Source organism: Ochlerotatus camptorhynchus, unplaced genomic scaffold (genome assembly GCF_037179485.1).
Source record: "Ochlerotatus camptorhynchus isolate MF236.1 unplaced genomic scaffold, CSIRO-AGI_Acam_v1.1 ptg000128l, whole genome shotgun sequence".
NCBI classification, from domain to species: domain Eukaryota; kingdom Metazoa; phylum Arthropoda; class Insecta; order Diptera; family Culicidae; genus Ochlerotatus; species Ochlerotatus camptorhynchus.
In genome coordinates, this window is record NW_027040618.1 from 4,203,715 (window position 1) to 4,219,816 (window position 16,102).

The following is a 16,102-nucleotide window of genomic DNA, read 5'->3' on the forward strand; positions in this document are numbered from 1 at the left end:
ACTGGTTGCCGACAATACTCGCTCTCACTAGCGAAGATTGGAGCTTTGTAAAAGCGTTTCAAAACAGTTTTTGACAATTCTTTCGACTGAAATGGTTAGAGCAGCTGGCAGCAAAAGATTGTAAACAAACCAATACTGCATATGTGTGCGTTTCATAGAGAAAAAGGCTATAGAAAGAAGGTCGCTGCTTAGGTTGCCGAGAATACTTTAAATCCCCTATTTGGTATACAGAGTAAGACACAAGGAAAAACACTTGCATATACCACTAACTACCATCTGTGCGTGAATACATACGTTACTACAAATAATAGGACAATTGAACAAGTACTAGACGCTTTGCACAAACATACTCCCCCCCAAAACCATCGTTTTTTTTATTGAGGAAAGTGGTTGTTGACTGGAAGAATGTAACTGAAGATAAGAAAACACTACAACTGCTTGAGTATCCGGCATGCCCACTCGCCTTTTAGAGTGAGTCTGTTTTTCGATTAGAACTGTCGTAGTCCACGGTGAATCGAGAACGCAGAGCATACTCAGCCAGACGGCTACCTAGCAGGACACACCATCGTAGCTGAAAGTGGAGCGGAATCCTCGGAGTCGATGGCGCGCCAATCACTTAATATCTTTAGATCGTTACAGTTTTCACGTATGGTGGTTACATCGTTTTAAAAACTTAGCCCGCAGGTTTCAAACGGTCACGGCACCAAATATGACCGCGCACTCGCAGGACATAATCTTACGTTGTGTTATTTTACAAATCAATTAAATAAAAGACGACCGATTGTCTGTCCGTCCTGCCATGGCGGAGGCATACGAACTTTATCATTTATTTATTGTCGTTCATCATTCATTACAATACAAAGCAGTATTTGGTATACAGAGTAAGACACAAGGCAAAACACTTGCATATACCACTAACGACACCTGTGCGTGAATACAAACGTTATTACAAATAATAGGGCAATTGAACATGTACTAGACGCTTTTCACGAACATACCCTTTGTATGACTAGTTTTGGTTGTATAGCAGTTTGCACAACATATTTCTATGAATTTTTGTTACTCGGGATTGTATATAACACTTGACTCTGTGGGCCTTAAATCGAAAATGTGTTTTGAAGTGATATTATAGACTTCCGATACATCTAGGTGTACAAGAATGGCTAAACCGTGTACAAAATACGTCAGTGTGAAATTCAAAACTAAGATCATTTAATGCAACATTGAGTTCTCATGTTCCTGGAGCTCCCGAGAAAGTGACCAAATTCTGATTTGTGTCAAAACCCATCTCGATAAAAAGTTGAGTGGTAGTCTAATCGAGTACCATGAACCACATTACTAATATCCAAACATGATTTTCGAGCCCCAAGGAAAGGGCCAGATTCTGACTTGCATGAGCATTCAAAGTTTAAATCATTGATGACCTCACTCAAACAGGTTCTGGATGTTCCCAAGGATGTAGCCATACTCTGAATAGATACATCATACATCATATAATGCACCAAATCGCAGAGATCCTAGCCCGCGTGCCGCAATTTGTCCATCACTGTTCCAACTAATCATGTGGCCATCAGAACAAAGATTATTATTTGCTCTGCCTGAATCATATTTGCAATAACCGTACATGTCCCGGGTGCAATGGCTAAAGCTACCAGGATCTATTGAATCACATTAGAATTAAAGATGAAGATCATTTGCCGCAAGATTAGTATCAAAATAATAGGCGATCAAATTTAATACTACACTGGTCAAAGCTTGACACTTCAGTATTTCCTGAGAAATATCCAGAAAGGGATGTGAGCCGAAACATATGAAATCAAATTTAAATTTTAAAACAATAGACATTTTGAGCAATGTGCCCATAGCCACATTAGTCATACCTGCCATTCAGACTCTGAAGTATGCTTAAACTTATTATACTATACTTAAAAACATTTGTACATTTGATGCAATATGAGAATTCAAATTAACTACCGTAGATTTAATAGTCCCATATCGAAATTATTCATACATTGTCTGATTTATATTCCTGAATGGTTCCGAAATTCATAAGAAAGGTAGAGGTGGATAAATCCAGGTTTTGTTTCATTTAGTCCAGCAGATGGAAAATGGAGTGGACCCATAGAACTACGGCCACCTGTCATGCGCAAGATGGCAATAACTAGCTCCCACAACTCCAATACTCCAGACCATACCTGCATTGTTACAGCCACCATCGTTACCCCCGCACGCTTCCTGTCCCAATCAACGCCGCTCAGCCGAACCAAGCAAAAAAGCCCTTAAGCGGAAAACTCGCTCCCTAATCGCTGCCACTAATCACTCACTCTGGTTCGGTCACTTGAACTATTATCCCTGACACCCACCCATCCATTCGCCCACTTTGGAAAAGGGATAGTGAGAGGGGGGCTTGGTTCTAAACGATGTACTACTAAATACAACACCCGAGCAGATTCTTAACCACCCAATGGCCCTGCTGTCTGCCGCAATCCGTGCAACGACGGTCGCCGTAGTCGTCGTTGTTGTCCTGGGACATTCTCCACTCACTCAATCATTTCACAACCAATTGAACCGTGTTAGCAAGAGTGCTCCCAGGCAAAATATGCTGCCCCCGGAGGTGGCGCGCGGCATAGACATAAATTTCATGTCCATCACTGACGGACGGCGGGCCGACGAAGAGTGTTTGGTCTCGGTTGGCCTCAGTCGGAGCTAATCGTCTGAAAAGTCAACTTCCCGCCACGATACCAGGCAGGAACTGGACTCGGGCGCTGGACGTGTCGTGGGACCAATAAAACAAAATAGCGATGACAAATTGTAGCAATTATTTCCACCATAAATCAGGCGTGAATAAACTGACACTAGGAGATGCGAGTACTCTGCTGCAGCAGATTGCTGCGGCTGCGGTTGAACGCTACCACTGTTGTAGCACTGTTGTCCTGTTGCTGAGGTCAGTTGAGGCGTTTTGATCGGTTTCCGGGGGACTGAAAGTGAAATTAACGAAGATGATTGTAAGGTTTATGACTGACTTGGGATCTCTTGTTTCAATTTTTTTACAGGATCGACACATACGAGCCGAGAGCGATGGGAATCCAATCATTGATCCGTCACAGGACTATTCCCTGCTGATGGGGTACGAAAATAAGACCCATACAGTGTTACGATTCAAACGGAATCTGGATACCTATGATACTAAGGATGATTTTCCAATTACGGTAAGTTGTAATGAAATTTTCAATTCTCAAAATATTTGCACCAACTTATTTTGGGATGGCATTTAGGTTGCGGCAGTGTCACAAGAACATATTTTGAAACCACAAATTCAATTAGGCCTAAACTCAATCATAATCCACACAGTTTAGCTGGCCCAAGCTGACCATAACAAATATTCAGTACCCACAGCAATCTACAGCTGGTCTTACAAAAACGGAAAACCGAATTCCGGAGCCTTAAATTCCATTATCTTCCCCGCGCACAGTCTGACACCTTCGTTGTCTTTGAAAATCCGCATTAGAACGAACAAGGAAAACCCTCCTGTGCAAATCCCTGGGCTCTACTCGCCCATACCCAACCGAAGCAAATGTATTCCCTCGATTTAATTGAGATAACAATTTCCACAGTCGGAAAACACCCCTCCGCCCGCTGGATCAAGGTAAAACCGTTCCGAACGCACCACTCTTATCCTGTTTTCTAATTGAAAATTGAATTATGGAAAACGATGGCGAAATGCTAACCACACTCGAATACAATTTTTCCTTGATTCATCCGGAGCATTTCTACCGAGTTGGAAAGTATATGCAATTACCTCATCACCCCGTCCCCGTCCAATCACAATTGTTCCCCACGCAAAGTGGAAGAAAATCCCAGTCAGCCAGTGTGTTCACTTCGACGTTCGACGGGAAGCTGATGTCGAGCAATTTATTAAATTTGAATACAAATTGAAATTAACGTGTGCGCACAGATCTTCACTCTATCTACAATAGAGCGCAGCCAAATCCGCAACAAAAGTGATGAAACGATTCCTTGCGACGACTGGAGTTGTTGAGGATTTCCCAGAAGCTTCCAACTTGGGGATAAGCATTCGAATACGACGCCATTAAAAGTTTCAACCAGCACGACAGCTCTGTGAAAGGGGGAGAATGCGAATCTAGAATAACGGAAACAGGGAATCTGTTGATGTTGTCGTTGGTCTAAATGAAAGCGTGGCAGGAGGAATGCTCCTTTGAAACGTATTGTATTTATTAATGAAATATGTTTACATTTATTTCATAAATTGAGTACTACTTGTTAGGGGGTAATAGTACAAAATGCACCAGCGGGGTCCAACGCAACCAGTTCACTTTCATTTGTGCTTTTCAAGGCTTTTTCAAAATTATTTTGGGATGTTACCAAGCAACACATCTACTTCAGCAACTAAACTTGAATAATTCAAAATAAACCGAAAAAGTGCGTTCTGCACCGGGGGTGCGTTTCATACCATTATCGCCTATATGTGCAGCATGTCAAGATTTCACATGGTGAACAATAGACTGATGCAAAATTAGAAATTTTCATTCCTCAGAGGTCAAACGGTTCCAAGTCGGATCCCGATTATTGAAGTCATTTGGTAAGAAACTGACTTGGCACAAACCATTTGAAGTTTATATGGAAATTACTATGGGAAATCCAAACATTTTTTTCAATGCCTTCCAACCTTTTTCCATATTGAACTGTTAAAAACTTGTATAGCTTTACTTAAGGGAAATTTGGTCAGCTACAACTTTGCAGAATATCGTTTTTCCGCCAGACGTGTGATTGTTAAAGGGATTGATAAGCTTATGGCATGATCAAGCTGCTGTTTTGTGGGCAACACTGCATTGTGCAGTGTGCCATAGTAGCCATGATTTGTGTGCACTATTCTTCGTGCCAGAAATACCAATGTTGCCTGCTGATCAATTGATTGCGACTTGAATCAATAATAAATTTTGTTCTTTACATTTAATCGAAAAGTGGGTTTTAACAAATTTGTAGAAGAGAAAATTTCCTACGAGTATAGCAATCTTTTTTTAAAGCCAACCGGTATGGTGAATTGTTCTATGGATATGAAAAAAACATTTGGTTTTCCCATAATAATTTCCATATAAACTTCAAATGGTTTGTGCCAGTTTCTTAATAGTTGAGTTAAAATTTTGGGAGGCTAATCAGGGCCCAATTTCAAACTGTTTGAATAATGTGGAGTGAAAATTTTTAATTTTGCATCAGTCGACTGCGGTCTAGTGAACACACATATAAAAATTCTTAATTTTAATAGTGATGTAAACATTCACTCACGTAAACTTGTATTTCATTTCACGCAACCGAGCAGCTTGTAAACAATGTTTTTTACCACAATGGGCTTTTGTATACAATATCTGCTACATTGCATGAAATGTCTCAGAACTTTACAAGATATATCATGTAAACTTATATGATATGTGACGCTCCATTTATGTAAATCATACTGAACAGAAATTTACACTACTTTTTCGAACTGTGCATATAAGCCGGCGCCGGTGGTGTAGTGGTAAGCGTGACTACCTTCTCACCCCAATGGGTCTGGGTTCAATCCCAGCCGAGATCGGTGGGATTTTTCTAAGGCATAACAATCTCTGGTCACCGAAGGAAAGTAAAGCCGTTGGTCCCGGCCCATGTGTATTTGAATATGTGCGATATCCTACACCGTTCGAAAATTCATTTAAATTTCTGCTAAATTTGGCATAAATTCATAAATATTTCGTGTAAATTTAAGCGCAATATCGCATAAACTAGCAATATTGTATGCAAGCTTTTAAACGATTTCGCTGTTTATGCCAAGTATAGCTCAAAATGAAACGAAGGAAGATTTTACGCGATAGGTAAAATTCAGATTTTTTTTCTGTTTACGCAGGTGTGGAAGCTGCCTTCCTGTACATTCGATTATCGTCAATGGATGGCAATCGATGTCCGTCGGTGATTGGCACTAGATTGCGGAAAGATTTACCTTATCTTACCAATCAGACTAAGGCCTTGTTGTCCTCGGCTGTCCGAAGAAGTCGTCTCCACTCTACTCAATCCATGGCCACACACAGCAAAAAATAAATTTTAATATTACATCCGAGAGGATGTACTACAATCATGTCGAAAATCTCATGTAATTTTTATGGCCACAAAAATAAACAAATGCAGTAAAAGCAGCGTAATGTTAATGTTAATGATAATTTTGTCCTTTTTGGCAAGTAATAATACACCATATTTTCTACACGATTGTAGTGCATCCACTTTGATGTGATATTAAAATTATTTTTTTGCTGTGCACTTCGCCAGTCTCGTAGTCTGCGGAGGGTCCACAATAGAGTGATGCAAAATTTGAAATTTTCGCTCCACAATACTTAAACGATTTCAAATCGGATCCTGACTAACCTCTCAAAATTTGAACCCATTTGGTGAGAAACTGAAATGGTACAAACCATTTGAAGTTTGTAAGGAAATTACTATGGTAAAACCAAGATGTTTGTGCATGTTTATCTAATAATTCACCATATCGGTCTGCTTCAAAAACTTTCAACTGTACTTGTAGGAAATTTTGTCAGCTACAACTTTGCTCAAGACCACTTTATGATTACAGGCAAGGATCGAAATTTATCAATGGTCCAATGCGCTGATGTCTTATGATCATGCTCAATCAACTGCTCAGCAGGCAATATTGGTGTTTCTGGGGCGTTGAATAGGACACAAAAATCATGGCTACTATGTCACACTGCAAAATGCAGTGTTGCCTACAGAGCAGCTGCTTGATCATGTCATAAGTTTACCAATATCTTAAATGATTAATAACTTTTTCCTGTCTCGTTTTACATAGAAACAATCTTGAGTAAAGTTGTAGCTGAGAAAATTTTCTATAAGAATGGCTATCGAACTGTTTCGCAGCTCAATATAGAAAAAGACTAGAAGGCAATGAACAAAAAGTTGAGATTTCCCATAGTAATTTACATGTAAACTTCAAATGGCTTGTGCGAAGTCTGTTTCTAACCAAATGAGTTACAAATTTGGGAGGCTAATCAGGACCCGATTTGGAGCCGTTTGAGCACTGTGGAGCAAAAATGTCAAATTTTGCATCAGTCTAGTCCGCAAGTCGCCTTCTACTTGGTCGATCCACCTTGCCCGCTGTGCGCCACTTCTTCTTGTTGGACCGCTTTCAAGAACCATTTTCACTGGGTCGTCGTGCGGCATTCCTACGACGTGCCCAGCCCACCGTGGTCACCCAATTTTTGCAATGTGAACGATGGATGGTTCTCCCAGCAGCTGGTGCAATTCGTGGTTCATTCGCCTCCTCCACGTTCCGTCATCCATCTGCACTCCACCGTAGATGGTACGCAACACCTTCCGTTCGAAAACACCAAGGGTGCGTTGGTCCTCCACGAGCATAGTCCAGGTCTCGTGGCCGTTGAGGACCACCGGTCTAATCAGCGTCTTGTAGACAGTCAACTTCGTGCGGCGGCGAATTTTATTCGACCAGAGCGTCCGCCGGACCCCAAGAAGGCTGGTATCATTTATGGCGGTCACCAGTGAGCCCAAATACATGAACTCATTGACCACCTCAATTTCATCACCGTCAATCTGATCTCGGGGTACGAGGCTAACATTGTCTTCCCTAGAATCTATTCCTTTCATGTATTTTGTTTTTGATGTGTTGATGGCAAGTCCAATCCGCATAGCTTCAGCCTTCAGTCTGATGTACGTTTCCGCCATCGTCTCAAAGTTCCGTACCCTGATGTCGATGTCATCGGCGAAGCCAAGAAGCAAGATGGACTTCCTGAAGATCGTGCCACTCGTGTCTATCCCAGCTCTTCTGATCACAAATTCTAACGCGATGTTGAATAGCATCACCTTGCCGTAACCCCCTTCGAGATTCAAAGGGACTCGAGAGTGTCCCCGATACTCGAACACATATACTCGAACTCAATACACATCACTCGATCCATCGTCGCCTTGACCAATCGCGTCAGTTTATCCGTCAGTTTATTGCGGAACAGAGGCCAACGTTAAATAAAGGAATGAGTGAACATGTAGGAGAGTATGGTACAAAACGCACCCCCAGAGTAGAACGCACTTTTTCCCTAAGTAATACTTATTATTACTTGTGTGACGGATCGAGAATGTCGTAAGATGATGTATAAAAAACGTTGAGATTTTAATAGATTTTCAGGACAATTTCAATGATTTAAGGGCAGTTCCAGAAACATCCTCAGACAAGTAACGAGAGCTTCAGAGTGGTCCACGTAATTTTTAGGAACTTTAAAGAAGGAATGAAAGCAAATACTTGGGATTTTAAGAAATTTAATGGGCGGACTGCGGGATAATAAGGTATAATCTGAAGAACTTCTATGATATGTAGGGCACTTCAGGAAAGTTTTGATAGCTTCATGGAAACTTTCTGAAATTTTAAGAAGTTCTGAGATCTTCAGGGAATTTAAGAAAACTTCGAAGAAATCCAAAGAATTTGTGGATACTGTGTGTGTCATCCTCTAAACCTCACCCAGCCGCCACCTAGGCACAAATCTGAATAAAGACGGTCAAAAATATGTTCTACCCTTTTGCAACGTTTTAGAGACTAGGTGTCTTAGGAGAAGTTGCTCAAGATTATATCCCGCATTTTTGAAATATATACCTGAATAATCTGTAAGCTAGTATTACACATCCAAATTCTAACTTTTTCCAGTTACGAGTTAATGGTTCCATGTCTTGCACAAAGGTGCAAAGCAGTTGATTTTATGAACATTTGCTAAGAGACCAAATTTCTACATCTAAACTCTGTAGAGCTATAATTGATTTTCTTTTAAGACTACCTTTATATTGGTTTTTTGAGTTAATAAGTGCTTTTTTTTTCAAATATGATCAACCCAAGTAACAATTTTGGTTTTATAAGGGTTCTGTGGACCATGATTTAGACTTGTAGCATGCTTTAAAACCTCCATAAAACATGCAATGTAACTTGTGAATTTATCATGTTTTAAGAAATTGTTGGAATCATTAAAATACACAATTTCGCTGAACACACCAATGCTTTTTATTGACACCAATGTGGTATACAGCCCATCAAGCGTTTTTGTGACGTCATATTCATCGGCTCGAAAAGAGGGTGGGCGGGCAATGGCGGGGGCTAAAACTGAAAATTTCAGCGTTAGTTAAAGACGGATCTTTTATGTCAAAGACGGATTCCGTCACGTGTAAAATTAGTTATTTCTAAGTGTGTAATCACGACTGAATGATTATCTATGCTTTCAACTTTACTGAAGACATGAAGCTTCTATCCGGTCTCCATGCTGAGATATCTATAGAAGAAGTTTATATTTACTCTGGCTCCTTCTAGTGAGTTTGTTCCCACTAGGTGCTACTAAATGGGTCTCGTCCAATTGAACAACTTTGCTGCAAACAGGAACCTTCTATCTGGTCTCAATTCTGAGTTATAAATTGAAGAAGTTTGATTAATTCTGAACCAAACTAGCCACTTCCACACGGGTATTGTCCGACTGCACAGCTTCCCTCTAGACTGCATATTTTTATCTGGCATAGTTCAAGAGCTATAACTGGAATAATTCACCGTGTACTCAGTACACGACGTGCCTGCTCTCGTGAATTTTTTTGTTGACGTGCTCGCTAAAAGGTTAAGGAACTTTTGAGGACTTCTTGATAACTCTAAATTTACTATGTCAGCACTGATTCCCGTACCTATAGGGATACTGCGTTCCCAAAGTAAATTCATTAGTCAAATATTGTGTGTCTCGGAAGCAGTGTTTCTTTTTATCATTTACCATCGCACGCAAGGAGTAGCGCGTCAACCCAGGGTAGATGAATTGCGTTTGTTTTGAAAATCTTCGCTGTCACGTGTTACGTTTAGTTAAGTTAACGTTAGTCAACAATATTTTGTTTGTTTATTAATTTATTTGATAAGGCTCAACCGAATTAACTTTACAGAGCCGAGAATTCTTGGTCACTACACAATACATCTTAAAACTATAGTCAAAAGGTACAACACAATAAACACTTTATCTTCCGCTATCCAAAAAGCCTCCTCCATCAGAACTGGAGCCGCTTCCAGTAGTTTCATTGTATGGCAAATTGTTGTACGCCAACGAGGGTCAGAGCGCGTCCATTGCAGCAATTGACGCAAAACTTGGTCAGCACTCACACACTCATCACGAAACGGTTGCTTTCCAAAGTCGACGACGCATCGACCGAAAGAACTGCTGATGAAGAACAATGAGGAGGACCACACAATGGTTGCTGCCGATAAAACAGACGATCGCGTAGCACACATCGAGAGTGGCCTGCTTTTGTCGACAGCCGAGTGAACACTGAGTCAACAATATAGTTAATAAAACATAAAGCAAAAGTAGAAGGAAAAAGCTTTCAGTGTAGACTGAACAGCGTAAACAGATGCTGCAGGCGTGAACCGATTGAAAGCGGACTCAATGCTATGGATTATCTTGCACCCGTGAGAGTGCTGAGTGCAGCTATTCAGCTCAGTTTCCGCTGAATCTAAAAGAGGAACGAAGCAGACAAAAGGAAAAGTACACAGAGAGGCAAAATCGTTTTGGTGCTCCCGCCGATTAGTCTCGTTTTCGCTGGTTTGTCGTGGAAAAAATTCGCTGCTGGTGTCCGGAAATCAGTTCCCGGTGCGGAGAAAAAGGAGTGAAAAAAGCAACTCGTGGGTAGTCGCTGGTAGCGACGATAGAAATTTCAGTGGCGAACAACTAGTGCTGCGAGATAACACCCGTTCCGATCGAACTCTGTGTGGCGTTGGAGATACGAATCAGGTAATGGCAGATGATTTTCTGCATGTGCGTCATGATAACCTCATTTGAATTTTCCATGCAGATCGAGGTGCTGCGCTCGCACGGAGAAACGGAAGAAAAACTCCCACAATCGGCTGGATTTGACCCCTTCCCAGACGCACACGGGGAAAAAGTGCACGGTGAGTGTAAAATATGCCTCACTCTGGATAGCCCGACTAAAACAGCGTTTGTTACTGTCTTCCGATAGATCGGTGGAAGATAATTTGCACCGCATCCACCTTCACGCCGTCTGAGGATACAAAACGAACCAGAGAGGGGCACACAAGGCAAATCATTCTAGCTCCGAACAGATTTGGCACCAAGAAAGGCCTTCGAAAGAGGTGGGCCGTTAAATTTCGTGTGAGATGAGCCTAAACCTAACCCTAGTTTGCCACAGGGCCTTTCTTCTTGATTTTCATCTTTCCGTTTAGTGCGGCGGTGTCCGGTGTGCGACGCGAGGGACGAAAAGCAGAGCGAGACCGTCTGCGGGCACGGTCAACATCCCGGCAGTTGCTAGCCGACCGGGAGAGGATCGGGGAAACCTTCAGACGGATACGACCACCCACTAAACAAGCTGGCACACCAGTGACGGAAGGAGGAGCTGAAACGATTGTGCATACGAGCAAGGACAGGAGTCGAGGGTCAACCTTTCGGCCAGTCGGGATCGATACGAGTGTCCTGGTTGATGATCGAAGAGAGACGCCATACGTTCGATATCCAAGTCAGGCGGTGACGGGCCGGTCGATAGAGTAGCTCAAGGAGCGGTCAGCGACGGCCGAAGCAGGCAGCGGTGTATAGGCGTAGGCAATCCGGCTGTGCTCCCAACGACAGCAGAAGCAGTAGGCGGAAAACTCGAGCGCATACGCCCGGGTTGTTGAAGATCACCGGACGGGCGCTCCGCTCGGTCGGGCTATTGCGTGTTCGCATGAAGGGACAAGTACGCGATGCGCCTCCACGTCCGACGACAGAATGCATGCCTCCGAACGACATCGAAAGCACCGGTGCACCCATAAGCAGCAGCAGCCGAACAACAATGATGGGCCCATCAGTGAGTAGTGAAACCTTTATGTAAATTATCAGCAGTAGAGTAGAAAAGAAAGGAGAGTCTCATAGTTGAGAGAAGGAGGAGTAGGAGAAGCGCAGGAAAATGGAAACAAGAATATACGACTGTTAAGATGATCTTCTTGCGTTTATTTGATTTGTTGGTGCACTTGCTATTCAGTGTTTGTGATTCTGTCCGCTCATGGTAGTTTTGGCTCTACACGACCGGAAATTATGTAACACACGTACGAGCGAAATGAACGCGTTCGTAGATATTCACCAGTGCTTGACTATCCAATCCAAAAATGTAAAAATCAGAAACGATCCTCAAAAGCAAAATAATCAATTTCATTTTGGGCAAAATGATTATTTTTAATATTGTCGACCCCAAAGCCTAAAACCTCGATATAACCATCAATTCAGCATGAGGCAATTTTTTTCCATTGATCTGTGTGTAAACACCAACACAACACGTTCTACAGCGCATGAAATTATTCCTATTCATCTTGAGAACAAACATTGAGAAAAAAAACCCAGACGTACAAAATACAAACTAAACACAAGGTTAATCAAGCTTACAATCTAAGGTTAATATTCTTAAATAATGTTGAATTTTGAGTACATTAAAATTTATTGTTAAATTATTGTACGGGACAAAAAATAGATTTCGATTTTTAACGATACAATGCTCAAACAACGAAAATTAGTGTGATGAGCTCAAATTTGTTCGGGAAAAATCACTTTTTTATATTGTTAAGATGCTTAACAACCTCCCTTTTTAACTGTAAATTTCTCAAATACCATGATTTTCATTATTGTGAACCATGAATTTCGTTGTGATTTTATGGTAATGGACATCCAATGAAAATCCAATAAAAATACAATGATTTTCATTGTCATTGTAACCATGATATTTACTGTCAAAACATTGGACATTTTTGTCCAATGTTTCGACAGTTAATATCATGGTTACAATGACAATGAAAATCATTGTATTTTTATTGGATTTTTTTTACGGGATGTCATGCTGGTCAATACCAAATTTTGGTAAAAGGTCTGAATTGGGTATTAATTAGTTATTTTATCCTGCTCGGGATTGGGTTTTGCTTTCGGTCTTCGTTAATGAATTTCATGTTTTCCGTGTGCTTCTTGCCTACTAGATATAAAACTAGCCTACCCAAGTAACATTGCAAGTTTTATCAAGGTTTTAAAGCATGCTACAAGTCTAAATCATGGCCTCCAGATCCTTCATAAAACCAAAATTGTTACTTGAATTTCATGTTTTCCGCGTGCTAAAACTAGCCGAATATCCGTTTTCACGTGAAAATGACTTTAATTTGATTTAGGTTATTATTAAAGTGAATAAGTAAATGTGGGGCAAAAATTCAGCTCCATCAGCTGCCCAGCTGCGTTTGTCGGGTGGTGCTTCGTTCGGTTTTTGCCTCTCTTTTTTTTTGTGCTCCACCCCCATTAGGTTGATCCTTGGTGCCTTCCGGACAACAACTGCATTTGTAAATGGCAATACTCGGGTGCTTTTATGTCGCACATTCGGGTCCGTTTAACAAAAACGTTCAATTTTTCAGCGTGATTTTCTGCTGTGCAGAAAAGAAGACACATCAAAATTTGGTGGGATCGTTTCAAATTATTTTATAACATAGGCTTTGACAAAATTCGCGCCAGGATCCCAGATCTTATTTTTTGATTCTGAAAGTGTGAATACTCTTCAGATATCCATTTAATATGTGAAAGTATTCATGTGGCGCGTATTGTGTATGTAAATGATCTTAGAATGTACGTGTATGAGCAGGTAAAATGTTTAAATCTGTTTATTGATATAAACATATCTATAACGAACCCAACACGTATCGGAAGAAGTATTATTTATAATAATAGTGATGATTTGAGTACAGAAATATAGGCAATACTGATGTATTGATATGTATATAGAATATATTGATGATACAATTATTGCCAATAAAAGCGATCGTAGGGTTCACTTATCAACAAATAGGTGCAGACAAGTTTCTTCCATAAAAGCACTGCCGGTCACACACACACACTCACATTTCCTATGTGATTTACAAAGTACAAAATACGATGGGTTAAGTTCCTGCATGATGCAGTTATGCAAATCGACTGTTTCTTATTACTCCATATTCCCCTACTGGAAAACAATCAGCCAAACATTGTTTTTAATCGAACCTACAATGCGAGCAAAACATCAGCATCCCTGTGTGAACCAGTTCATCTATAGGAGCCCAGCGCGTGACAAACAGAAATAATGAAATCTTCCTCATACCGTCAACCTAAGGGTTCAAAATTATTGCTATCCGGCGCCGGCAGCCGTCTATACTGGTATGTGCACCGGACCAACCTTCTCAGCATCACAAATTCAAATTTAATCGCTTGTAAACTATCTCTATAAATCAGACCAAACTTCCGTCCGGTTCGTTGTCTCTGCGAACCCTCCCGCATCCACAGCACCTGACGAAACCCAGCCCCCGGGTGGCGCTCATCTCACGTATCATCCTTGCCAAATATCTAGGCAACCAGACCTACAACTGTGTGACAACCGTCGAAGCTCCAGTGGCCCAGTTTGGTCGGAAAAGAGCACAACCCAAGAGAAAACAAAGTCAAACGGTTGTCCGCTGAACCACCCTCCCTCTGTGACACGTGGTCTGACCTACTGGCTCCCACTCACCATACCATCTAGGTATGCCGGCTAGCTTTTCTTGCTGTCCGTTGCGGTGCGCTCCAGGTCCTTTGCCACTATTTGCCTATCGATGTCACCTCTTGATAGCGCTTCCGATAAATTCATTCTTGTCCTCGTCTCTGTCACCATGTTGCAGCAGCAGAATAGCAAAATCGTCGACAAACGGATGGCTCTTTGTTCGAGCGGGTCGAGGCTTTTTCGATGTGAGCTACCGGTTTGACCGAGTCATCGATGTCAAAGTTTAACCCGATCCTAAGGATAACCAGCCGGTGGCTATTTTCTAACGCAACACCGAATGTCCCGCAGCGAAATGGTTCCCTCTGATGTCTATCTCGGTGTGCCAATGTGCAATGCTGGGAGTTAGAGTGTGATCCAATTTTCAGCCCTGTTGTGAGGCCACCTTTTGAGGCAGGATAAGTTTAGCTTGCTTTGCATTTCCTGTTTCCGTTTTGTTTTTTTTTCTGTTCGTACAGGAATCCCCCGGATAGGGCGGTGGGTGGTGCTGGTCTGCCTACCAATTTAGCTGATTTTCTGTATAGGTGACATGATTTTGGTTGACTCTTATTATGTAATTTGCATGTGCAAAACATCAACGCAATTGGATGAAGGACAGCCGGATGATTACTCAGAACTGGAGCAACCAGCATAGATTTATGCATAGAAGCTTAAATCCATGTACTTGTCATCTAAGTCGATTGATAAATAAGCTATTTTACTGAGAACGCTGTGATTTCAGACTAATGAACAGAATTCAACTACGTAAAACACAGATATCAAACCCCCAAGGTTCCTCATCAAATAGATAAACAACTCCTTCCCATCCTGCCGATTCTATCTCTCCCAAGAGCAATAATTTCCATTCCACCCTAATTTCCCTACGTGACACATTTGTGAACTCTTCCCCCTCGCCTCGATTGGGACAAACGAGATAGGAATCAAACCAATTTCCAAGTGTTAAAGTTCAATTCCAGTCATCACCGGTCGTCGTCGTCGTCGTCGTTGCCAGCGTCGAAAATGTGGCACAGGGGCTCCGAATCGAATAGGACTCGAAACCGTTCCAAAATGGCACACAGCATCAGTCCTAGCAGGCTCAGGTCGCACCGCACCCATCCAAAGGGAAGACTCCAGTGCGGGCATTAATAATCACAAGAGTTAAAACAACTTTTCCAATTAGTTTCGAAACTTTCCAGGAAAACCGACAATGACAATGGTGTCGCTTTTGTTTCCCATTTTGTGGGTCACACCAAGCAGGAGACGGTGTGGTGGTAGGCAGAGGCAGAGGAGACAGGCGGTAAGCTGATGCGGAAAGAAACCAAAGCTCAGAAAGAGGGATGGAATTACACAGAATACACATTAAAATCTGATGATGCTTTATTTATTGTGTAATTAATTTGTTCCACTTTTCGGGAGGGAGGCCGGAGTGTTTTCCCCTGCGGGATTGAGGATTCCGAGAGCCATCTGATGGAAGGCGATGCCGACTGTTTTGTCGCCGGTCGGTCTTGCGGAGGGATTTGGCCAGAGA

General features: G+C 41.8%; 1 protein-coding gene across 1 annotated transcript in view; it reads left to right on the forward strand.

The window, feature by feature from the left end:
- LOC135700107 (MOXD1 homolog 2-like) overlaps positions 1-16,102 on the forward strand; it is a 397,833-nt gene that overhangs the window by 230,560 nt on the left and 151,171 nt on the right. Inside the window, exon 3 of the mRNA XM_065220498.1 lies at positions 3,054-3,209. Coding sequence (XP_065076570.1) covers positions 3,054-3,209 — 156 coding nt within the window. The remainder of the gene's footprint in view (positions 1-3,053; positions 3,210-16,102) is intronic.